The following is a 24,723-nucleotide window of genomic DNA, read 5'->3' on the forward strand; positions in this document are numbered from 1 at the left end:
TGTGACTGTGCAGGTGTGCAATAAATAAGTGTGTACATGTTGCTTCAGTTGCTCCGTTTCGCGACGGATTGCGCATACAGGTGAGCTTGGTCTTTTTTTTTTTTTTTTTTTTTTTTTTTTAATGTGCCCCAGGAGTTATTAGGATAGCATTTCTTTTGACATTTCTCCGTACCATGCGCATGTGCACATCTGCACTTGTGCACATGTATATGTGCGTACCCCCCGTGCGTGCGTCGACTCGTACGCACAGAAATTTTGGCAGCCCTCTACGCACACGTAAACCTATGCGTATGCGCATGGGTATACACACACGAATACACATCTTTAATTGTTTGCACACCTCTCCCCATATGTCCTAATTCAGTGGGAAGTAACTACGTACCGTTTTGTAGCAACTCGTTTTTGCATTGTTCCGTTGTTCATATAAAAAAGATTACGACTTTATTTTTTGATGTAATAAAAATTTATTTCTCTTCGAAAAAGGCCACCCCTCCCCAAAAAAAAAAAAAAAAGAAATGTATTCCATACAAAGAAATAAAGTATTGGCCCCATTTTCACGTAAATGTCCAAATTGTTATAACCTAATTAAAATTACGGCCACTGCCAAAGGAGGAGCAGGAATTGACTCATCGCTTTGCATCATTAGGGTAAGGATGTTTCTGTGTTTTCATGCTTATTTTATCTTTTTTTTTCGGGGGCTAATTTTCCCTCTGTGACACATTTATATTAGAGCATTATTATTTTTTTTTTTTTTCTGACTAATATTATACTTCAAATCGAATGAAAAAGAAAGAAGGGAAAAGGACGCAACTTTCCTCCTGTATGGACATTGCAATTTTGGACCTCTTAACATGGGCATTGCATCTAAAAATGTGTATAGAACATAGCGAGGAGTTGGACCGACGATGAGGAGAATACGCCTTTCGCGAGGGACACCTTCCCAAAACCTGGGGGAACGTATTCCCGAGAACACCGTTCAGGGGAACACCTTCGCGGTGATCAACTGTCGCAGGAACCCATTGGCGGAAACCCTCGCAAACCTTCAAAAGTAATCTCCGCCAAAACACACCTTTCGCTAGAACATCTTTCGCGAGGAACCTATGTGCTAACCACTGTAGATCCGCGCAAAATTAGGAGGAGCATATTTTTCAAATGTTCATAATTGGACCCTAGGAAAGAGAAGGAAAAAAAAAAAATTATTAAGATAAAAAAAATTATTAAAATTAGAAAAGTTATGAAAAGAGAAGTTCCTAAAAAAATTAATGAACGCAATGGATCTTAACTTGTAAACACGTCAAAATGAAGTAGTGAACATTTTTTCTTTCACCTATATTAATCGCACATACCGGTAAAAACTCTAGTACTATAAAAAAAAGAGAAAATAGAAAAAAAAAGAGCGAGAAAAAAAAAAAAAAGAAAACCACCAGATGAAATTGATGTTTCCAAAAAAAAAAAAAAGGGAATTAAAAAATTCAACGCACACAAAAAAACAAGATTAAAAAAAAAAAAAAAAAAAAAATGAAAAAGGAATAAAAAGAAAAGAAAGGGTTTAAGGAAAGAGGAAGAAGGGAAGGAATAAAAAGAAAAGAATAGATGAAAGGAAAAGGAATGAAAGAAAGGAATAAAAAGAAAGAAGAAAGGAAAGAAATAAAGAAAGGAAGGAAATGAATAAACGAAGGAAATGAAGAAGAAAAGGAATAAAAAGAGAAGGAAAGAAAAGGAAAAGGAATAGAAAGAATAGGAAAGGAAAAAAGATGAAGAGGCAGCAAGGGACAAAATGAAATTATTCCTGAAATTTTTTATTTTTATGCTTTCTCCGTATTCTCTACCATTTTTTCCTAATGTACGGCAACAATAATTATACATTTAAGGAAGGTGTTCATATGTATTTGGACTAATTATCATTTCCTATAACGAATTATTATTTATTACTAATTATTATTTTTTATAGATAATTAGAAATACCATCTTCTTTTTTTTACCTCTTCCTTATTTCTTTTAGATTAAGGCTCATTGTGCACAATGTGGTAAAGCTCTCAACGTTTTTCAAACCTCCACTGTGCGTATAAGTCGACCATTAGCTTGTGATGGAACTGATGAAGGAATACAAGCAGAGCGGAAATCAGAATCGAATAAATTGCTCGTTGGGCCAAAGGGGGGGGGAGGGCCCGGTGCAAAAAACACTTTGTGTGGAGTGATTGCAGCGCCATATTCCAAAAACATAGAAGGGAAGAAAACAGACCAAATGAAAAATGCGATGAGAAAATCACCTCCAATGAGTAATTTAAAAGTATCACCTATCAAAAATATGGAAGGGAAGAAAACAAATCAAATGAAAAATGAGATTAGAAAATCACCACACAAAAGTGACCTCACAGAAAAACAGACACAAGAAGATGAGGCAGGAGGAAAGTCTTGCAAACGGAAAGCAGTTTTTAAAGAATTGTCAAAGAATGAAAAAGGAAATAGAGACCTGCTGTACTATGCACTAGTTTTCTCAATTCCTTCTTCAGTAGTTCTCCTTCTTACAGCCCTGATTACGTATACAGTAGTTACTACTGTAAGTAAGGCCACAACATCGGGTATCATAATGGCCTCGATAATCCCAATAATTGTAGGACTTGGCTATATGGGCTCAGCTTTTCCATATTGGCGTTGGAAAAAGGAGGAGAAAGAAAAAGAAAAAAAAAAAAAGGAAAAAGAAAAAGAAAAAGAAAAAGAAAAGGAAAAAGAGAAGGAAAAGGAAAAGGAAAAAACAGTGACTCCCATAAAAAGTACGGAAGTGCAGAGTACTAACGAAGGAAATACTGAAGCAGCCAATGTACTACCGAAGAAGGGAGAAAAACATGAATAAGGAATATATAAATAATTGTGAGCAGAATGCAACTTCCACTTTGGTTTGGAAATGTGTATGTATTACATTATGGTCTCATATATATATGCTTATGGGATGCACTCTTTTTATGTTGGTTCTTCACTATATGATAATGTGTGTGCACAGTGTATGTGTATGCATATGTGTATATATGTTGAACTGCTTGTGCTATTGCTTGTTTGTTTGTTTTTGTTTTTTTTGTTGTTTTTTTTTTTTGTTTTTTTTTTTTTTGTTTTCGTTTAATTTTTCGTTTTATTTTTCGTTTTATTTTTCGTTTGTTTTTTTGTTTTTGTTTTTTGTTATGTGCACATAGTTGAACGCGTCTAAATTGCGCCACGTAGTTTTTCTCCGATTATGGGGAGTTACACACGTTGACAAACAAAAATATGCAACTTTCGTGGAAATGCCCGCGGAAATAAGTGAATACAAATCCGCGCGCATATGTATATTTGGCGCTTTAAGCATAAAAGGAACATTTTCGCTCCAGAGGATGAAGTAAAATAAAATGTAAAAAAAAAAGAAAAGAGGAAGGAGAAAATACAATGAAAGGACAACGGGGTGTATACAAAATGGATGTAGACGGATGACACCAGAGCTCAGCATAACATAGGGAGTGTGCCCGCGTTAAAAACTAACACTTAACTGCAGAACATTTTAAGAGGAACAAAGGGATTGTGCAAATTTTAATTTACAGCTATGTTATATCCGTACAGGGAACGATATGGACGTAGGGGGTGAGCATGCTGATTATTTCTAAGCAATAGGTAGTCTGAACTTTAACCCAATTGCACACATACACTACTGCATGAACAAAAAAAAAGAAAAAAAAAAAAAAAATTAATAAAAGAATTCCCCTTAATAGTTATACAGAGAAGACTCATGGAGGAACATGCATTATATTTTGATACCACCAATTTGATGATATCAGGCAGAGCTGTTGACGTTAATCTTCTTTGCCTTGTAATGATTTATCATTATTTTATTCAACTCAGACAAGCCGAAGTTTTCTATCCGTTCCTTCTTTTTTCCTTTGCATAATCCGTAGTAGCTAGCGAGGTTCGCAAACTGAAAAATGAATCGTTTACGTATTTTTGTGTGTGGGTCATATATCTGCCTTTTAGCGAATAGTTCCATTTTTTGGTACTCTACATCCAGCACCTAGAAGGAATAGCTGAATCTCTATTTAACCTTTTCCACTTACATTAAAATTCTGGTCAGGGGTGCTCTCTCTTACTTTTTCTATTAGCATATTTGTCTATAAATATGGGAAAAAAAAAAAAAAAATTCAAATTTTCTACCAAACTGAAATGTAATTTTTTTTTTTTTTTTTTCCGTTCCTGCCTACCATGTGTATCAAGTGAGTGGGGTTACAAAAGTACGAATGAGTTTTATAATCGACAATGGCAATTTTGTGACACTGATTTTTGAAGGAATTCTCTTGGTACTGATCTTTCGTGTCCTACAGGTGTTGAGTTAGCAATTTGTTAATTTGGAGTTTACGCGATGTGTGAATGAATGAGTCGAATCGTACGCAAAAACGAGTTAGAAAGGCAAGGCACATATAATGATCTAATGCTCTGTTAGGGGAATTATCCATGGGGGCGCATTTCATTCGACCCTTATAATGTAGTTACTCCAACACTCGGAGCAGCTTTTCGAAGCATTGCGCAAAGCATAATGTGTATTTTTTTTTTTTAATTTTCCTTTCTACCTCATAAATTTCATACAGATCCTCTATCGAAACATTATTTAAAAGAAAATTCTTTCTTCGCACCTCTTTTAATGCAATCAAGTCCTCATTGGAAGGGTTCATTTTATTTAGACAATCCTTTACCTTGTCGATACTTTTTCCCAAATCGGTGTTGATGTTCTTTTCATTTTCTTCATGGCAATATACTTGATTGATTTTTTGTGCTACAGATAGAGTTAGGTAAGATATGCGAGGGGGAACAGTGAGAGGTTCATAAATCTCTGCTTTACTACTCTTAGCAAATATGCTCATTTGGTGTACCCTACTATATGTTATTTCACTGTCAGTAGGGGCACAGCTAAGCACCATGATCCTGCCATCTGTGCAGTGGGCTAGGAATGTATTCTCATAAGAGCATAAAAAAATTAGGGGGGGGAAAAAATGAACCTCGTTATTTTACTTGGCATTCGCAAAAATCTCCCATAATGCGATGCATCTTCGAAATGTTACCTGCTATTTCGACCTTCACAAATTCGTTGTGCAGTGTCGCTTCCACATTTTTGCATATTAGGTTAACGCGGGTTATGTCATTATTCTGGTTGGTTGCAAAAGAGATTTTTATGGTGATGGAGGTACAGGCTCCAATTGGACGTGTGTAGGGATACGCACAACCGATATGGCACAAATGCAAACTGAGCAAACGCCCACTTATCAGAAGGCTCTTCCCGGCGGCTCCTCACCAATTCGATTTCCTCCTTTTCCATACTTTTCAGTTGCTTGCAGATGTTTTCTATGTCTGACACGAGCTAGTCAGTATGATTGGGAAATATATATATATATATATATATATATATATATATATATATTTTAATAGCGTAAAGATGAGAGGGTGGGATGGGTAAAGCGAAAACCTTTTGAATGGAGGATTTGCACAATTTTTAATGCGAGTTGTGTGTATACGGGGGCATTACCTCCTTCTCACTTTTTTGCAACTCCTTTTCAGTGGTTTTCATCTCCTCGATTTGCATGTGAATCAACCGGTTCTTAGACTCCAGGTCGTTGATTTGGTTCAACAGTTTTTCTACACCTTGATCCATTTTACGAAAGTGTATAACTAAGTTTTTTGGGGGGATTGAGTATATATTTCCTTGTTCAGATGTGTGAGTTTTTCTTTTTTTTTTTCTGTATATGGAATGTACAAATGTGGGCGTTGCTCATGCTTGAACGAGTATTTTTCAAAATTTCGATATTTTGGGGAACGAACAGGGAAGCATAGGGTTGGACAAAACTTTACCCACGTACCTAGGGACATGTATCCTCATTTTTTTTCATTCCATCTTTTTTAGTATATCCGAAATTTCTCGCATGGGTAGAAAATGAACATAAGGCAGAAAAGGTGCGACAGAGCACTTCCTTTCATTTTGCTCGTTAATGTATCTACACCAGCATCTTTCTACTTTTCAGACCGTAGACGATGGAGAAAGTGTTTCTTCCCCCTTTAATTGTGGCTCCTTCTTGGAAGATTTATTTTTCCTCCTCTATGCATAAAAATTTTCAGGATATATCAAAGTCGTATTAATGTTGAATGTTCCCTCTGGGGCAAATTTTTTTTTTTTTTTTTTTTTTTTTTTTTTGTACTGAAAAGTTTATTGACTTTAATTCAACGGAAAAGGAGCAGCGCATTTGGTAAGGGGCAGGAACACTCATACAAATATGCGTAAAATGCAAATCGCACGAATATAAATTAGCATTTTTCTACCTTTTGAAATTATTAAGCAAAGCGAAGTATAGACATATTGACCTTTATTTCTTAAAGAAGAGCATGTGTACCCCATATGGAACCTTGCTAAAGTGACAGTTATAATTTTGCTTCCCCGCCTTGCTTCACAATATTTCCAAAAAATTGCATGCTCACTTTTTTATGAACTGTTCAGGTGAAAAATGCGAAAATAGGAAAAAAAAAAAAAAAAAAAAAAAAAAAAATATATATATATATATGTATATATTAGCTAGCTCTGTCCTTTCATTAGCGCGATCTGTTTGCAAACGTTGCAGAAGTTAAGAGGTCACTTTCACCGCGTCATTTTTGTTACTCTATTTTTGACACGTTTTTACCTACCTATTTGGAGTAACTAGTGAAGGAATCGCGTAGGATATATACTCCTTTGCGGTGAGCCCAATTTGCCAAAGCATCCGTTTGCTCAATGGTCCCTACTACATGGGGAAACGCTAAAGGTGTAAGAAAAATTTTCGCACTTTTAACTTATAAGAAATATGACAAGCCGTTTTGTCGCCTTTTCATTTCTGTATCGCCCACCAGTGGGGCACACAACAGAGAATTGGTGAGAGGCGGCGCTATTAACACGTCAACGCAGCTAATTGTAAAATGCGTGAGTGACACATATAAGTCCAAAAACTTCAGTAAAATAAAATGGGACTGTATAAACAATGATATATTAAAAAATTTGGACAAATTTCACGTAAAGGAAATATTAAAAATAGTGAGCATTGTAAGCCGACTGCATTCTGGGAAAAGCATTTTGACGCAATTTATTCCTGTAGTGAAAGGCAAATTATGCAGCATGAATTATGATGACGTCGTAAGGATAATGTCTTCTTACGTAAAGGCGAATATTAAGGATGATTTATTTTATGCCGATTTGTGTGCAGTTGTTAGGAAGTACTATCAGCATGTAGAAGCCCCCTGGCTAATAAACCTTCTCTTTAATATTAACATGTGCAATGTAAAAAATGACAATATCAGATGTGTGGAAAGGGAGCTATTGGACCATCTCACGGAACATATTCCCTTTGATGGATTAGCGAATGGATGTTCGTCTGGAGCAGAGAGCGAACATTCTAGGAAAGGAGAACCCCCTAAAGAGAGAAAAAATAACTCCAAGGGGAACAAATTGGAGGAAGTAGACGAGAAGTACATCCCACGTACTAAATTGTACGACGCGAGGAAGTATGACTTGATATTGTTTTTCTACTCATTTAGCAATTATGTATTTATGGATTATTTCAAAAATGCGGAGAGCTCTTCACTTCGTCACCATTTTGCAAAAAAACTAGAAAGGTGTCATGATGCCGTCAGGAAAGTTAGTCAGTCAAATGAGGAAAGACTCTTGAGGGAATCCCCTCCATTTTATTTATTTCTACTCTACAAGGCCATCTTAAATCAGATATACATACTTGAAGGAGAGGCCACAAGTACAATACTGCTGGATATGGTTAAGGATAAAATTAAGAAGGTCATGGGGAGACTAGAAAATAGGGAAATCTCTTCCAAAAGGGGGAAAACAAATGAAATTGTAAAATATATAAATATATTACAACAGAATTTATTTCCTTATTCACAGAATAGAAAGAACTTCTTTCTTTGCCATTTCGAAAATAACCTTGAGCTGGTTAAGGTGCTCTTATCCATCTTACAGGAAAGTAACCACAGCGACATGAACAGGTAAAAAGAAAAAAAAACGAAGGAAACTAAAAATGGGATTTGTCGTTGTACGTGAGAACCCGCTGATATTGTTCCTACCACGATTGCACCCATTCGGGTGTGTAATCGTGTACACATTTCGATGTGCACATCACCGGTGAATCGTTTCCAACTCAAATGAGGGGAGACATGAATTACCACATCCTTGCACCTGTGTGCGATGCTCTTCTTATTGCTACACTCTTTTACCCCCCCTTTTAACAATTTGCCAATTTTGCAGATATTACTTATGGCATAGAGAAAAGGTGCAAGAGGTGCAGAAAATTATAAGGCTAATTGAAATGGAGTAAAGCAAACGGCAGAAAAAAAAAAAAAAAAAAAAAAAAAAAATATGAAAGAAAAAAACATTGTTCTTTTAAAACTTTTAAATGGAGCAGTTTGTGGAGAGGGGAAAGAGACCCCCTACGGGAAAAACTACCTTCGCTTGCTTCTCCGTCTGTAGGATACCCCCCCCCTCATTTACTCGTCCAAATCGTTTTCTTGAACCATGTCAAGGAAGTCCTGATGGGGTTAAAGGAAATAAAAGAAATTATGTATTTGAAACATAGAATTCGCATGCATGTGTGTCTCTTTGTGGGTCTGTCTGCATGTATAAGTTCGCGCGTTATTTTGCGCGCATGGTGGAACACGTACGAAGTTATATTCGTCTTCATAAAAATCTTCAAATTCCGTGGACAGACGATCGTTTATTTGAGTCTCCATTTCGAGAAGAGATTTGTTTAAGGCTTCTACATTGTTAATACTGGCAATACTTAAGAGGCCTAAATTTTTATTTTCCATTTGCAGTCCGTTGAGGTTTGCTCGCTTTATGTTGCATAAGCCTGCGTTGAGGAGAAAGTATGTTTGGGTATCTTTGGGTACCCTCCAAATGGTACAACGCGGAAGTTAATTGTTCGTGCTGGTCTATTTTGATACAAGGACCTTTGCACACATGTATGTTGCTCTTTTGGACTTTTTTTTTTTTTTTTTTTTTTTTTTTTTTTTTTTTCTCTTTCACGTCATAAAAGGTCGCAGCAGACACAGGCACAATTCGCTTGGCGACGTGCATGTGCAAACATCTCAACGTTCCATAGGCAACGGAACGAAAAGCGAAATGATGAAAAATGAAGCAAAAAAAAAAAAAATATGGCATTATCATTTTTCATGTTTACTGCATAGCTCTCTATAATTTGTTCTGTCGAATAGGCATGATATCTGAAGGGAAAAGATGTGTGGGGGGAGAAGCAGGTCACAGTTGTTTCCGCTAGGTAGGTAGGGGCATCCTTCGACCAATAGGACAATAGAAACTGTGTTATCACAGACATGTTGAGGGAAACTTACCTTCTTCAAGAGGAGACAAACACAATTCAAATAATTAGCAAAAAATAAAAATGTGTTGAAGAGGAAGTTCCCCAAGTTCCGACCGTATGTGTAATAGAGTATGTCTGTTGCCAAGCTTATCATTTTGCCTTTTTATTTGTTATGAGTTCGTCTAGTGTGCATACAATAACACACCTGTGGGTATCTCTGGGATGACTTCCTCGTGTGTATTAAATTGTTTACAGTGTGGGTATTCACATTATATCCGTGGATGCACTATGTTGAATGCATGTCCATGAGATGTATCTTATTAAATGTTAATTGACTATGAGTCACCTGCAGACAACTTTAACATCATCATATTTCGCGCTTCACGGTGAGGGGGCGAATCCTTGCCACAGCAACATCTGTTTCCGTTTTTACGGAGCTTTTGCGTCTCCTTTGTGTGTGTGTGTGTGTTTTTTTTTTTTTTATTTGTTGTGCTTTTCGTTTAATGTTGCAAGGGGTGAGGACAAAGTGAGTATGCAAAGTTTTCCTTTTCGCGGGATGGGTAAAACGAAGAACTGCACAGGTAGGAATTTGACAGCGACACTGAACGCTTGAACATTCCAACTTGTTACCATTTTATCGTTGCACTTTGGCTGTTGGCTCAGGTCGGTTGTGTCAACTTTTACTGTTGAACTGTGTAGCTATTTTTTTTTTTTTTTTTTTTTTTTTTTTCTGACCTGTTCATATTTTTATTTTATTTTATTTTTCGCTAATTAATTGTCGCCGATTTTGCGATGTGACACACCGGAGAAATGTTTTGATCTCATCATGGACCTGGCAGAATTTTCACGTGACCATTTTTTTCCTTACATGGAAGTGAGGTCATACTTTTCTCATTTTGCTTTCCATTTGAATAGGGAAAAAATATTGACAATTCTGTTAAACAGCTAAAAGGAGGGGAATAAAATATTTAAGCATTTGAAATGTCGGTCACCCCCTCAAATGATGACAAACAGATTTGTTACACTTACCCATGCGTAATATGAACAATATATTCGAGGGCATATCAGTTGGAAAAAATGATGCGCAAGACATGCCATTAAATGGTCGACAATTTCTTCTTAATGGAGAAATAAGTGCCTTGTCTGTTTTTCATCCATTTTGGCAACTTCGGCCTCTCCAGACGTGGTGCCATATTTTGGACTGGGACAGGCTGGGGAACGCGGTTTCATGGTGTTTCATCGGAACATATTGTGGCTGTATGGCCCTGTGATCGTTTCGGGGTTTTCTCTTGTTTCCGCCACGCGGAGTTACAAAATCTTAAAATGAGTAAAATTTTTAACGTAAAAAAAAAAAAAAAAAAAAGAACATACGGAAGGGGAATAAAAAAAAAAAAAAAAAAAGAATTAACAATTTTGTTCTCCCCATCGCATGGCAAACGGGAATGTTACTAGCCATGCTGCAAATCCATACAAGGTGTACATTTTTCCCCGACCCATTTTTTTTACTACCATCAGAATATGCCTCACAAATGTGTAAATGGGATCCACATAGTTGGCTGGCGATAGATGAAATGGGTGAATTTGACCAAGGGGGGGGGGGGGGGAGGGGTGAAAAACCCTTTCGCTTGAGTTCACTGCGAGGGGAGAGGGGTCCCTTCTCAACTTCTGCATCATTGCACCGTTCATTTTACTTTACTACCACATCTTCCTCGAGTCCACGAGCACCACTGCCTTAGGCGTGTCCTTTAAAAGCTGGACAAAATTTCGCGCGCAGAGGACGACACCTCTAGTGCAAGGCCTCACCCAAACTGCTGCACACAGGGCGTTTCCCCTTCATCGACTCCATCCCGCTGCGTGAGTCAGTTCCCTTCAATGCAAGCCGTGTCTAGGCCCAACTCTTTGAGGACCTTTTTGTAATTTTCAACATTTCTGTGTAGAATTTCTTCTATGGGTCCTAGAAGTCTCTTAAAGCTCTTCCTGTCGAGGTAAACGACTTGGCAGGAATCTTTGGCCTTAACAGTAGCGGCCCTGGGTTGGTTTTTCAAAAGGGCTAACTCTCCAAAATAGTCTCCTTTACTATATGTCTTAATAACTGTCTTATCTTTTATTGCTAAAGCGCTTCCATCAACGATTATATAGAAAGTATCTCCCGGTTCCCCTTCCTTAATAATAACTTCTTCATCTGAAAATGTTTTCGTTTTTAGAGAATCAGCAACTTTGGACCTTTCATATGGATCCATATCTTTTAATATAGAAATATGTGTGAGAAAATCTTCGTACATTTTTCTCTTCTTTGCGATATTGTCTTTAATTATATAGGTAAATGACTCCCTATCTAGTGCCCACAAGTGACACTTGGTTAAAGCTTTTGCAGTTGCAGCTCTTTTGGAATTATACAGTAGAGCCAATTCTCCAAAGACATCCTTGGACTTTAGGATCGTTAATACTTCCTTTTTGTTTTCCTTCATTTTATAAATTTCTACTTCTCCTTCATCAATTACATAAAGAAGGTCGCCTTCCTCTCCTTCGTTTATTATGTTAACATTTTTTTCCACGTGCTCATCAAAGAAGGCGTTCACAATGGTTTCCATTTCGTTTTTATTTAGGTGATTAAATAGGAAGGAGTCATTTAAAGCTTCCCTTATTTTTTCTTTTTCGTTTTCATCTTTTTTGTACACTTTTGGAACAAAGTTTAGTTTTTTTTTGTTCCACTCTCCATATGCCTCCGCGCTCACTGACATGCGCTTGCCTTGGCTGACGCTCAGATTGACTATGTCCGACTCCTTCAACTCCATTTCCTTCTTGTCCACTTCGCTTAGGCAATCCGTTTCGTCTCCGTCGCTTGAGTAATCCTCACCTAGGTGGGGATGGGGGGGGGGGGGGGGGAGCACATGGATAAGAGGGTCAGGGAAGTGAGATGATGAAGTCAGCTTGTGAGGAGAACTTTCCCCGCAGGAAAAGGCCTGGCACAGCCTCGGAGCATGGGCGTAACTGCAGCTACATAATGCAGACGGAACTTACTTATAAGTATTTTCTTCTTCGCTACCGACGAAGGCAACTGATTTGCGCCGGAGAGCTGACTCTCCTCCTGGGCATCATTATGCGCTGCCTTATATTGAGAGTCTCCGTCTTCCCTTTTATTCATTGAGGAGGAACTGGACAAATTGCTTTTCCCTCCATCGATACTGCTCTTGGATTTATCTCGGAGGATATTTTTCTTGCTGTTCCTCTTTACACTCTCTTCATACTTCTCGAATTGCTTCTGTATATCTTGGTCATTCATGGTTGATGCGTTCTGTTCGCCAGGAATTCCTTTCCCTTGTCTCCTTCGAAAGGTGTGAAGAAGTGGGAAGTAAGGGTGGGGTATGCGTCAGCGGGGGGTTATTTTTCGCTTATCATTTATTTGTTCCACGTTTGTTCATTTCTTTGATCACGTGTTCGTGTATTTATTAACTTATTTGTTAACTTGTTAGTACTCTTATTTGTTCGTTTTTTTTTTTTTTTTTTTTTTTTCCCAACTTTTTTCAGGTCATAATTTTTTTTTTTTTTTTTTTTTTTTTTTTTTTTTTTTTTCCTTTTCGTTATGTATATAATTGCTTCGTTTCCATACTCGCTTGGCTGCGGGAAGCGTCCGTCCATCACTTCCTTCCCTCACACATTGTCCTTTCGCAATTGGTTGCTGTGCACATCGCGACGATTTCGCACACTTTGCACATTTCGCCAATTTGTTTATTCCCCTTCTGCCTTTTTCTTCCCCACATGGCAAACACCCATGCGCATCCAGTGGCGTTTTTTCTTTTTTTTTCAAAAAAGGAGAAAATTCCCAATAAAGCGATATCGTTGTTGAGCGGCCTGACCATATTGGGATGCATCCTATTTTTTCTCATTTCCAGTTGTCATTTTTGTTTTGGCAAAAATGACAACCTGGGCAACTCTCCACACCTCCATTCTGCGCCTTAACTCGTTAAAGCTTACCATGTGCACACATTGCCCATCTTGCTATTTCTTACAGATCCAGGGGAAAATTTAAACACAGGAAAAGGGGAAAAAAAGAAAAAAAAAATTCCTCTGTTTCGCCTTACCCCAAGGATACAGTGCCTTGCGAGTGGTACACATATAATATATATATACACACACACATGAACTTTATTTTGGAAAGTCCAATAGGGGAAAAAATTACAAAAATGAAATATACCCGCTTACGAGGAGGGTTTATGGAGGTATTCACATTTATGTGGACACGTATACCCATGCATATGACTAACTTTTCGTCTGCTAGTTTGTGTGCTGCAGCGATGTCTACGGAGTGATGCCTTTTTTCGTTTATACCCCATGCGGATAGGTGTAGGTACATTATATGTGAACATATGAGTACACGCACGCATGCATGTACATACAGTCGTCAGCAGGTGGGGAAAACATGGAACATCAAAATGGGGAAGCAAAGGGGGGCATCAAAAGTGGAGCAGTAAAGGCAGAGCAGTAAAGGCAGAGCAGTAAAGGCAGAGCAGTAAAAGTAGAGCAGCAAATGTGTGTACGTACGAAATGCAGGAAGTTCACAGCGCCACTTGTGCCCGGACAGAGGACAATTGGAAAAAAAGCACACACACACGTATGTACATGCGCGCCTACATGCATACGTACATGTACATTTGCAGTGTGGAACTGTGCAAAATAACACCCAAAAATCACGGCCACGCAAGGTAAATTACAGTAGCGCCAAATATGGGAAATCCCTCCCCTGGCCGCTTATTTTTGCGTGCACAAAGTACCCTGTCAATGCTCAAAAAAGCGTCTTCCAATTTTTGTGCCTGTAGCAATTTTGTGAAAAGGTGACTAAAGAAAAATATGCATTCTTAAAGAAATAATTATTTCTAATTCTTCTTATGTGGATGAAAGAGGCCTGCGGAAAAATTCTCACTGGAAATGACGTATGTTAGAGGGGCCTGTGGCAAGTGTACTCTTGGCGCCCTTAACTTTTGCCCAAATATTTTTACACAATTGATATATTCTATTTTTTTTTTTTGCAATTTACGAATGCTGTACCGATTTAAACATGTCAATGAGGGGTAAAGGGAAAAAGTGGAAAACCGGAAAATAGAGGAATTATTTTGAAAATTGTTGTTTTGCAGTGTCTTAATTTATAAGTATTATCCTCTTTTCAATAAAAAATATGACATGCATTTTTTCATCATTGTTACGTTTCGGCGAATAGCAAGCTTCCCCTTTGCGCGCAGTGTTTTTTTTTTTTTTTTTTTTTTTTTTCCATCAATTCACTGCACACATTTGAACTGGGCTTATTTAAAAGGTCTACTAACATTTCTATTTCGACTTAAAAGGGGGGAGATAAAGGAAAAAAAAATAAAGGGATACCCCATTGGTTTAAAAATTAAACTTAAGGCATGACACATGATTTTATAATTTTTGAATAGGACAGATTAATAAAAAAAGGGGGAAATGAAGCAATAGTAAAATTTGCTTTTTTTTTTTTTCCCCCCCTGCCCTTTTAAGTATAAATTGTTTTCGCTTAGAAAGGATTTCTACCCCAGTGTGTAAACCCTCGGCACGGTCTTCGAAGGTGATGATATCGTGTGCGCTTTCGAAAAAAATGGGCAACATTCTTCACGCAGAAATCCATTCAATGTTGGCATAAAAAATATGGGGGGGGGGAAAAGGAGGTATATAAAAGGGAACACATTCGTGTAACTTAAGAAGTACAAATTAAAACTGCGCAACATCTACTACTTGAAAGAGTAAGCCACGCACTATTTTTTTAATTCCTCTTTTTTCCTTTTGCCACTTTTGGGTCCCACGTGGAATAGCTTCACGTTCTACATTGTCGCAAGACCACACCGTTTTAATTAGTGAGCGATATATTTTAAATGTACACATAAATAACATCGTTTGGTGAATATACAGGGGCTGTCAAAGCCTACCGGTATGAACATAAACAGTCGACGCAGAACTGATCTGGAAGCGAGGGAACATTCACATTCAAGCGTATAAATGGGGAAATTATTTTTGTTTTAGTTAAAAAGGTATTCCCCCATAGGAAGGCACTGGTTTTCTTTTGGCCTTATCCAATCGCTTCTTTTTGGCGTACCCATTTGGAATAAAATAAGTACCTTCTTTTTTTTTTTTTTTTTTTTTTTTTTTTTTGTTGTTGTTGTTTCACATTTTTGTAATGTTTAATTGGCCTATTTCCATTTTTACCAAAGGAGAAATATTTTTGGGGAAAAAACATCCTTCACCACCATGCTCAGTTGTACATGGAACGTGAGGGAGAAATAAACACAGGGTTATTTACGTGCTCATTTGTTTGTTCCTTTTTGACCCAACCGTTGGTGTAGCATTTAAGAAGGCAAAAAAAAAAGTATAAAAATGATACATGGGGAATGCACAAAGAATGGAGGCAATTTCCTAATTACCACGGAAGCAGGGGAAAAATCTTCAATCATAGCGCACAATGGTAAGGAGAGAAAAAGAAACAAAAAGGGGCTCCCCAAAGGATAAAGAACTCTTTGAAAATAAATACGTAATATAATTCAAAAGGTTAAAAGAATGTTCGCTTAAGTTTAAATAAAAACGATGTAAAATAAATATATAATAAAGCAACTTTATTTTGACAGTAAGTACAAATTCGTGTAAGCAGATTGAGTGGAAAATTTTATTTTATTTTTTCCATTTTATTTTACTTTATTTTTTATTATTTTTTTTTTTTCAAGTAGTTAGCCAAGTTTTGCCTGAACGAGCAAGGTGAAATTTGAAAAAAAAAAGAAAAAATGTTTGAAATTTGCTACCAGTTATAAACACAAGTGGGTCATATTCATTTACACGTAGCCATACCATACGTAATATATACAGAATACGTATGCAGTACTTACGAATCATTTACCAAGTACATGCCAACGTTGCGAAAATACGCAAAGGGAAGGCGCCTTTTTAACCGTACTTTTTTTCAGTCAACGGTCGTGATTACTTGGGAAAATGCCCGAGCGCAGAAAACGAACTGCGCATTTGCATCACATGTAACATCAGAGCTTTGCCTCCATTTTACGTCGGTACGCACGGACGTGCCGAGGAGTGCACGTAATAATGCATCGCGCAACCCGTTTTTTTGGCTCCAAGTGAGACAAAAGAATGACAACGACAGTCATGTCAGCGACAGCGGCCAAGTAGCAACAACGAAGTAGCAACAACAAAGTAGCAACAACAAAGTAGCAACAACAAAGTGACAACAACAAAGTGACAACAACAAAGTGACAACGACCAAGTGTCAGCCGAGTGACGCACCCCAAGAGTAGCGCAGGACCTGCCGGTAAATAACATGAGCAGAGCAACACTTGTACATACACAAGACACGACACGAATCGAAGAGGCCTTTTCCCCTCCGCCAGCAGTCCGTGCTGTGTTCCACATATGTGAGCGGAGAGGGATGTGAGCAAGGGAGCACCGAGGCAGCAACAAGGGAAGGAACAGGAGCAAGAGTCTGAAAAGGGTGAGGACGTAAAGGAAACGAAGAGAAAAGACACCGAAACGGAGCATATTGAAGAAAAAATAGCTGTAGTGACACAGAGCATAAGAAAAAGTAGCTATATAAAGAACAGATTCGAGCTCATCCTAACCCATCATAATCGCACCTAAGTACATGCTCAAGAGAAATGAAAATCTGCGAGAGCAAGCTGCCCATCATCCCGATAGAGGACGCCAAGCATTACTCCTGCAGCGAGGATAACGACACCATCAACCTGGAGAATAATTCAAACGACCTAAACAGCTACCAGAATTTTCTGATCGGCAGTTCGCCTAACGACGGGGTACACAAATGCAGGGATAAGCACATGCACTCCTTGGTAAAGAAGGAGAAGGGCAGGGAGAAAAATTGCAGCACCGGTGGTAGCAACGCGGGGAGCCATGCAGGCAGTCATTCGTGGAGTAATCGTGCGCGCATGCGTACTACCAACCGCAGTATCAATGAGAAGGGCCTAAATCTGATCAAAAGGAAAAAGGGATTGATGAGGAAAGATCCCTATGGAAGTACACACTTGGTACTGGGTAATATACGAAGTGGTAGAAAGTTAAAAAGAAAGCTTCTTTGGAATAGTTATTATGGAGACCAAAATACAAATGTGTCTGAATTATCGTACATAAAGGAATTTGAAAATAACTCTTTTATGCATGATAATGGTCATCACATGCTAGTGTACGAAAATAAGTACCCAGATTATAGTGCACTAAGTAAAAGAGAAAACAGAAGTAACAAAATAAAAAATTTCTTTGTCTACTCTCCAGATATTATCCAAAGATGGATAAGAGTAATATTTAATGTTATCATAACATCCCTAATAGTGACACTGATCTATTTTACATTCATATCTGTTAGGGAAGACATAAATAAAAAAGTAGCTATTCAGATGCAGAATGTGAAGGAAGAATCTGAATCCTGTAAGAAACAATATTATGCACATAAATGTGGTACAGTCAATTTGCCTATCCTAAATGATAAGTGTGAAGAATGGTTAAGGTGCATGAAAACGGATCACAAATTATATCAGGATTTTTCTTTTTTGTCTGCTCAAATGTTAGGGCAACTTATTAATGCATTTATTGTTCAGTTTGAGTGGAAGAGCATTTGTGTAATTGCCTTTATATTCCTTTTAATATTTATTGGTAGTAATTATGCCTTATCCATTGGCGGAGGAGGAGGGGCTAGAGGAAATGGTAATGAATATAATTTGTACAGTCCACATATGAGTCCTGCTGTGCATGCAAATGGAAGCATCCCTCCTTTCCCTTACTACCACTTTTATCCTTTCATGCCACAAGGTGTGAATTATGGTGGACCAAGTAACAACCCTGATGTCCCAATGATGAATATTCCATTTTCGCAAAATAAATACTACTCAAGTGGTAGTATGGGCAGAGCCGGGGGGGGGTACCCCCCAACAAATTATAGCTATCTCAATCAGTACACAAACAACAGCGAGAATAATGCGTCCACGCAGTCCAACTCCAGGAATAAAGACTACTCCGAGGTATATAATGGTTCCTCCAAGAAGGATTCCAAACGTGGCTCCAAGAAATTGGGTTTCCTCAAATACCTCACGCCCGGTTTTAAGTAAAATTGGGCTGGGTATTAATTTGGCTTCAAAATGGGGTATAGACATGCTTATGTGAGAGGGGCGGCACTGTCCCCTTCGCGTTTATGCCCCCGCGGGGGTGTACGGGGCGTACTCCGTTGCCCCCTGTTGTGAATGCGCAACCCTTCTGTGCTCACTTGAAATACGCACAAAAAAAAGGGGGGTCAGCCATACGCCCCCGCGTACTTTCTTAAAATTTGATCCCCCATTCGCTGCACAAGTACGGGCGTACGTATACATATGCTTATCGAAATGGGAAATGCGGAAAATTATAAAAAATGCAAAGTAAAAAATGTGAAATACATTTTTTTTTTTTTTTTTTTGTTAAATTTTTATAAATTAAAAAAAGAAAAAAAAGCGCCCTGCATATTCTTTTTTTTTTATGAAGCTTTAAATCCCTTTTGATTGACCAAAATGGTGTGTACCTGCAGTGCGTTCTTTTTTTTTTTTTTTTTTTTTTTTTTTCCCAACGAACCTCACCCCCATCATTTCTTTCCTTGTCAAATTGAACAGGAACCCATTTGACTAATGAAATTCACTTTCAGTAATTCCAAATGAGTACTAAACCTCCCTTGTTGGGAATTGTACTAATCGGTATTTCCTGAATAAGTTACACATTGACGTGTGGACGAATGTGCAAAATAAAATGGCTGGACGGGGCGCATAATATAGGTAGAATGTCATAGCGCGAGCTGGTGCGACGGAAAATGTGTTAGCAACCCACCTTGCAGGCGTTGCACATGGGGGAGAGAAAAAAAAAAAAAAAAAAAAAAAAAATAGTTTTGCCTTGTGGGCACAAACTGTTCGCGAAAATGCACATGCATTCGCCTGCGCGGTTTGCTCATCCACTGGGGTTGTTTTCCTCCATGTTAAGGTAGCAGGGAAATATTAAAAGGTCTCCCCCAAAAAAAAAAAAAAAAAAAACACACAGGTACAAACATAACTATATATATATACACATATATGTGTGCACACCTTCGCGGCTACGTGACATACACCCAAATGGTTTTACATAATATCAAAGTAAACAAGCCGGTTGAGCTTGCTCAGCTTGGCGTAAATCTGTGATGAGTGCTTTCTATTTTTTTTTTTCAGTAGGGTGATATTTTTTCGGATAAGTATAGCATGGTCGGTAATCATGATGAGAAAGTCGTTGTCGTTCTTCTTTGTCATATCATACAATTTAAATCCGAGGAATTCATCCGCATCTTTCACGTATTTCTCGTGATTTTTGTTTTCTTTGTCTTCTTCTTTTGCTACTTCTCCCTGGAGAACTGCGTCCCTTTTGGCCCGCTTAAACTTCATAATTTTGTATCCCTTGCCCTTCTTCTTCTGTACTTTGAGCTCCTCCAAATTGATCATTTTTCCATGTCCACCTTTGGAAAGAAAAATGATTTGAAAATTTCCGACATTTTTTTCGTCATTGTCATATGCTAGGAGGTCTACTACTTTGTCGTTTTTTCCGAGATTTATGCACTTATTCCCTAGGGAGTTTTTTTTCGAAATTTTAAAATTTGCGAGAGGAAATTGAATTATGTGTCCACTTGCCGTTCCAACAATACAGTTATCACTAAAATTGCAGTAACTGAAATGGATATCTTTTTTATTTTTAAAAAGTCGAATTCCTTTTTTTTTTTTCTTTAAGAAGACGTCATTGTTTATTACTTTCATTTTCCCATTCTCACTGCACACGATGAGGTACTTTTTGTTTTCTTCGAATTTTGTCATCCCGGTGATATTCTTTGAGCAGTGGATAACTTGGTTGATTGGTGTCCCCTTCGAGTCATAGGACGAGGTTTGCAAATCATATACGTTCAGGATGTAGGCTTTGTTCTGGCTGTCTGTGAGGAGAAGTTTATCTTTGTTTCTGCAGAGGATGCTTTTCTTTACTTTATAGCAATTTATTGCGTTCAAACTGCTACTTTTAGCACTCATGGAGTTGGCGCCTTCCTCCCCGCTTTCTACTACGTTCGCCGCTTCCACTGGTGCACCACCATCCTTGAGCTTCTTCTCCTCGTTCTCCTTCAAAATGTACTTCACGTTGGACAACTTGATAATGTTGTTCTGGTGATTTTTCAACTTCTCCGCTACCTTTATCTTCTTGACGTATCCTCCGTAGGTAATTAGGACGAGCACGTAATCATTGTTGTAAACATTTTTGACATCTGTGTGTATGGAGTCGATGTAGGTTTGCCTGTACTGAGTCGTGGGGTCTATCTTTTTCACCCCCCTTAGGTTCCTAGCCTTGGGCAAAGCGGGATCCTCCACTGGGGTTTGTTGCTCTTCTTGGTTTCGTATCTCATCAGAAAGTGTATCTTTTTTGGAAATTTTTCTTTCCCCCTTTAAATCTTCCGCGTCTCCTCCATACCCAGATGGTCCATCTCGCTCAGCATTAACCAATGCAAGGGAGTGTTCCTTAAAATGGTGATTGCGCTCAGGTGGGTTGATATAAACGTACCTATACTTGACGCTTTGCGGTGGTGCAAATCTTCCTACGCTGTTGATGCCATATTTATTTTTTATATAAGTCAGTTGGTCAATGATAAGGCGCTTGATCTTATCCACGTTGGAGATGAGATCCCTATTTTGCTCCATTCGGGCCAAAATTTGTTCTTTGTGTGTGCAAAAATCAACGTTCTTAATGTTAACCAACTTTTGTATCTTCATGGAAAGGATGTGATGAATCTGGTAATCATTAAGTTTGAAATTTTCTTTAAAAAAATTTTTTATTTCTTCAATGTTTTGATTTTTTTGTAAAAAGGAAATAATTTCTAAAATTTTTTTTTGTATCAGTATGTACAAGTCTATGATATGAAGTTCCTTTTGTAAATTTTGATTTTTTATTGTTAAATTTTTTTTGATAAAATTTATGCGATTTTCGCACCACAGTTGTAGGAAGGACTTCAATGAAAATTGTGTATAGCTATTTTGATGACCGATGCAAACAAAATTGCAGTGATATGTAATTTGCATTTGTGTGTACTTAAAAATGAAGGAGACGAAATCATTTATTTGTTCCACTTGGCTATTTTTCCTTAGTTCAAGCACTATTCGCATATCCTCCTTTTCACTTTCGTCTCTTATTTTTTGTAAAATATTTTCATGTTCATTTTTCTTTTCATTCAAAATGTTAATCATATTTTCGATCAATTCATTTGGCTTCACATTTGGTGGTAAATTTTTTATTACTAATTTTTTACTTCCTCTGGTGTCTATATCTTCTGCATTTACGTTAGGCAAGTCGTTTACATGGATCACTTGAACTTTATCATTCTTGGTGTACTCCAAAAAGACGTTGCTCCTAATTTCTATGTTTCCCTTTCCAGTTTGATATACATTTTGCAGTTGACTTGCTTTGCTTATAATGATTCCACCAGTGGAAAAGTCGGGCCCCTTTATTATAGCCGCTAATTCATCATCCCTTATATTGGCGTCAAGTAAAAAGCTAATGGTACAGTTTATTACGTCTACTAGATTGTGACAAGGGATGTTACTCAATATGCTAACTGCAATACCGGAACATCCATTAATGAGGAGGAGAGGAACTTTGCTACAGAGTACCTTCGGCTCAACTTCATTTCCATCAAAGTTTCTGACATATTCTATGTTCTCATCATTTATTTCGTCCAATAATATATCGTAACAAAAATTCGAAACTTTAGCCTCCGTGTAACGCATAGCCGCTGCGTTGTACTCAACGGATCCGAAATTCCCGTATCCATTGATTAGCAAATTGTTATTGTGGTGTTTTTGTGCCAGTCGAACCAACGCATCGTACACACTTTTATCTCCATGTGGATGATATTTCCCTATAACCTCACCAACGATTCTCGCGCACTTCTTATAACTGCTCTTCTCCGCTCCTTTATTTATTTCGTACATGCTCCATATGATCCTCCTCTGCACTGTTTTTAGACCATCACGATAGTCACATAGACATCGGTTTAGGATTAGGAAGTTCGCATAAGACAAGAAGTTTTTTGACAGAAGGTCACATATTTCTACATCGTGGTATTCTCCTTTGATCCCTCTTATACTTTCGTCAACAAGGTCGCTTATCCCTACTTTCTTAGCATCTCCTGCATAATTACTTTCCTTCCTTTTTGCCATCCGGGTGGAGGGTTCTTCACTTGGGTCATTGCCCACAGTTGAAGTTGGCACTGCGCTTGATGCGACATCTTCCGCATCTGGTTTCCCATCTGGCTTCCCATCTGGCTTCCCATCTGGCTTCCCCTCTGTGTTTCCCTTCCTCGCGAGCAGTAGGAATGGACTCAGGAACGTGTCTCCATTTTTTCCATCAGTACTTCGCCCTGTAATGCCTTTTCTATGACTAGCCAATGTGCTTCTCCCCTTGGTCACCCCCACATGCGCATTGTGTATAAAAAGGGGGGCACTACTCTTGGCGGGGGAGGAGTGGCAGGGGAGTATCTTTTCCCATTTCTCGCTTCTCACAAAAAAAGAATTCAAATCGCGCAGAGGCAGAAACAGATGTGTCACGAGGGCGAAGAAGAGGAGACATATGAACCACATAATAGTGATACGCACCTGAGGGGGGGGTGCGCCTTTGCGTATCTCTACGTGTGCATAATGCGGTGTGTAATATCCGCGTAGAACTATCGGTTCTGGGGGGGGGCGGGCTACAAGTCTGTGGGTGTTGCGCTGACTCTCCTATGCAGATAACATGTGCAATAATACGTATGCATACGAATATGCACATGTACACGCTCCTCTCGCATAGGATGAAACCTTGCGTGTGATAAACACATCAGACAAATGTGTGCCCGTAACTGATTGAGGAAATGTGCGCGTTGAGCCTTTAGCTAATTTGAGGTCATTTTTTCTTTTTTTTTTTCTTTTTTTTTTTCTTTTTTTTTCCCCTCTATTATAATTTCCTGAATAGTTCACTCACAAATGTATAACGTTACAGGAATTTATCCCTTCTTTCCTCTGAACGGGAAAAATGTAGGTGTAATAAAAGGGTAAAATAACAAATGATTGAAGGGCCAAGTGCCCACGCGCCTATGCAACACACTTGTGCAAAGGCAGAAAAGTACGATGAGTTCTATCCCCCTGTTTTGGCGCGCTTGTACCTTCACTAGGGGGGGGCGAGCGCTTTTGCGACTTTTCCAGCGCGGCGCGCACGTACATGCGTAGAAACGTGTACATATCACACGATACAAGGGCTCCGCGGTATCAAAACACAGCATTATATATTTTCATTACATGCGCATTTAACACTTGCGTGGGTGCCTTCTTTACACGCCCAGGAGTGTAAGTTTAGCTAAACTTCCATCTCGCACGGGGAGGGGAAAATGAGAAAAAAAGAAATGGACTGGTGCAGGGAATTTTCCTTGCAATTTTATTGCGCCTCGGTGGGACCTTCCAGAAAAAAAAAAAAAAAAAAAAAAAAAAAAAAAAAATATAAAATATATGCATGAACAGTGTGAAGAAAAAAAAAAAAAATGCGCAACATTTTCCCAAGAAAAATGTAAGAAAAATGCTCTTAGCAATAACATGATTTGGCGTTATGTATATTTTTGCGAATATGCAAAAATGAAAACATTTCTGGCACTTTTCTGATACCTGATTTTTGTTAAAGAGAGTTACCAATGAATGCGCAAGTTAATGAGCAAATGTGACTGCGTATCGCTTTTTCATGTGACCGATCACAGTTTTACCGCTTCGATGTAAACTCGGAAAAAAAGATTAAATAACTATAATCATATGTTTTTTTCCCTTCCGATCGTATGTAAACGCATAATACTTTTTTTCCTTTTTTTTTTTTTTTTTTTTTTTTTCTTCCTTTTTTGCCTGTCACAAAATTGTGCATCCCGATATAGCCGCCCTGGAGGAAGGCGACTTTAAAATGACCAAGTCGAGGAACGCTTGCAGAAGATACAAACAAAAAGGGGATCACTGAGAAGTCAAACTGGTTTTGATTATCTCGAATGTGTCACGTAGGAGATTTTCCTTTCGAAACCGTGCATTGTTAAGGGGATCACTTGGTCTCCCACTTTTTTCACTTCCCCCTTTGAAGATTTGCCCCCACTCCCCCTACTCAGGGGAAATTGCAGAACAGAAATATTTGATATATTTCTGTCAGGGAGGAAAGCATACTCAGTACACGTGAAATAAGAGACACGTGTCCGGTGCGGAGTGATAATTGGTCTTCCTTTTTTTTTTTCCACCGTCCCAACCGTCTAACATGATGCATAGCAGGCTGGGTT

At 38.3% G+C, this 24,723-nt stretch overlaps 7 protein-coding genes across 7 annotated transcripts; 3 read left to right on the forward strand and 4 right to left on the reverse strand.

Moving 5' to 3' along the window:
* Nucleotides 1-1,777: 1,777 nt before the first annotated feature.
* PKNH_1441900 (Plasmodium exported protein, unknown function) lies at nt 1,778-2,854 on the forward strand (the record flags this gene model as incomplete). Its single annotated transcript, XM_039113668.1, has 2 exons — nt 1,778-1,843; nt 2,003-2,854. 2 exons carry the CDS (start codon nt 1,778-1,780, stop codon nt 2,852-2,854), a joined length of 918 nt encoding a protein of 305 aa, XP_038970038.1.
* Nucleotides 2,855-3,799: 945 nt separating this feature from the next.
* On the reverse strand, nt 3,800-5,662 carry PKNH_1442000 (conserved Plasmodium protein, unknown function; the record flags this gene model as incomplete). The annotated part of the gene is made up of 7 exons (XM_002262261.1): nt 3,800-3,940; nt 4,077-4,130; nt 4,221-4,334; nt 4,587-4,789; nt 5,076-5,160; nt 5,306-5,371; nt 5,537-5,662. The coding sequence occupies 7 exons, from the start codon at nt 5,660-5,662 to the stop codon at nt 3,800-3,802; spliced, it is 789 nt and encodes a 262-aa protein (XP_002262297.1).
* Nucleotides 5,663-6,769: 1,107 nt separating this feature from the next.
* Nucleotides 6,770-8,357, forward strand: PKNH_1442100 (conserved Plasmodium protein, unknown function; the record flags this gene model as incomplete). Its single annotated transcript, XM_002262262.1, has 2 exons — nt 6,770-8,028; nt 8,288-8,357. 2 exons carry the CDS (start codon nt 6,770-6,772, stop codon nt 8,355-8,357), a joined length of 1,329 nt encoding a protein of 442 aa, XP_002262298.1.
* Nucleotides 8,358-8,526: 169 nt separating this feature from the next.
* On the reverse strand, nt 8,527-9,510 carry PKNH_1442200 (conserved Plasmodium protein, unknown function; the record flags this gene model as incomplete). The annotated part of the gene is made up of 4 exons (XM_002262263.1): nt 8,527-8,568; nt 8,701-8,888; nt 9,219-9,261; nt 9,388-9,510. 4 exons carry the CDS (start codon nt 9,508-9,510, stop codon nt 8,527-8,529), a joined length of 396 nt encoding a protein of 131 aa, XP_002262299.1.
* Nucleotides 9,511-11,215: 1,705 nt separating this feature from the next.
* Nucleotides 11,216-13,351, reverse strand: PKNH_1442300 (cAMP-dependent protein kinase regulatory subunit, putative; the record flags this gene model as incomplete). The annotated part of the gene is made up of 3 exons (XM_002262264.2): nt 11,216-12,213; nt 12,378-12,682; nt 13,332-13,351. The coding sequence occupies 3 exons, from the start codon at nt 13,349-13,351 to the stop codon at nt 11,216-11,218; spliced, it is 1,323 nt and encodes a 440-aa protein (XP_002262300.2).
* A 3,666-nt stretch (nt 13,352-17,017) lies between these two features.
* PKNH_1442400 (nucleus export protein BRR6, putative) lies at nt 17,018-18,478 on the forward strand (the record flags this gene model as incomplete). Its single annotated transcript, XM_002262265.1, has 1 exon — nt 17,018-18,478. One exon carries the CDS (start codon nt 17,018-17,020, stop codon nt 18,476-18,478), a length of 1,461 nt encoding a protein of 486 aa, XP_002262301.1.
* Nucleotides 18,479-19,504: 1,026 nt separating this feature from the next.
* PKNH_1442500 (DNA gyrase subunit A, putative) lies at nt 19,505-23,026 on the reverse strand (the record flags this gene model as incomplete). Its single annotated transcript, XM_002262266.1, has 1 exon — nt 19,505-23,026. The coding sequence occupies one exon, from the start codon at nt 23,024-23,026 to the stop codon at nt 19,505-19,507; it is 3,522 nt and encodes a 1,173-aa protein (XP_002262302.1).
* Nucleotides 23,027-24,723: the final 1,697 nt, after the last annotated feature.

This window comes from Plasmodium knowlesi (genome assembly GCF_000006355.2).
Source record: "Plasmodium knowlesi strain H genome assembly, chromosome: 14".
NCBI classification, from domain to species: domain Eukaryota; phylum Apicomplexa; class Aconoidasida; order Haemosporida; family Plasmodiidae; genus Plasmodium; species Plasmodium knowlesi.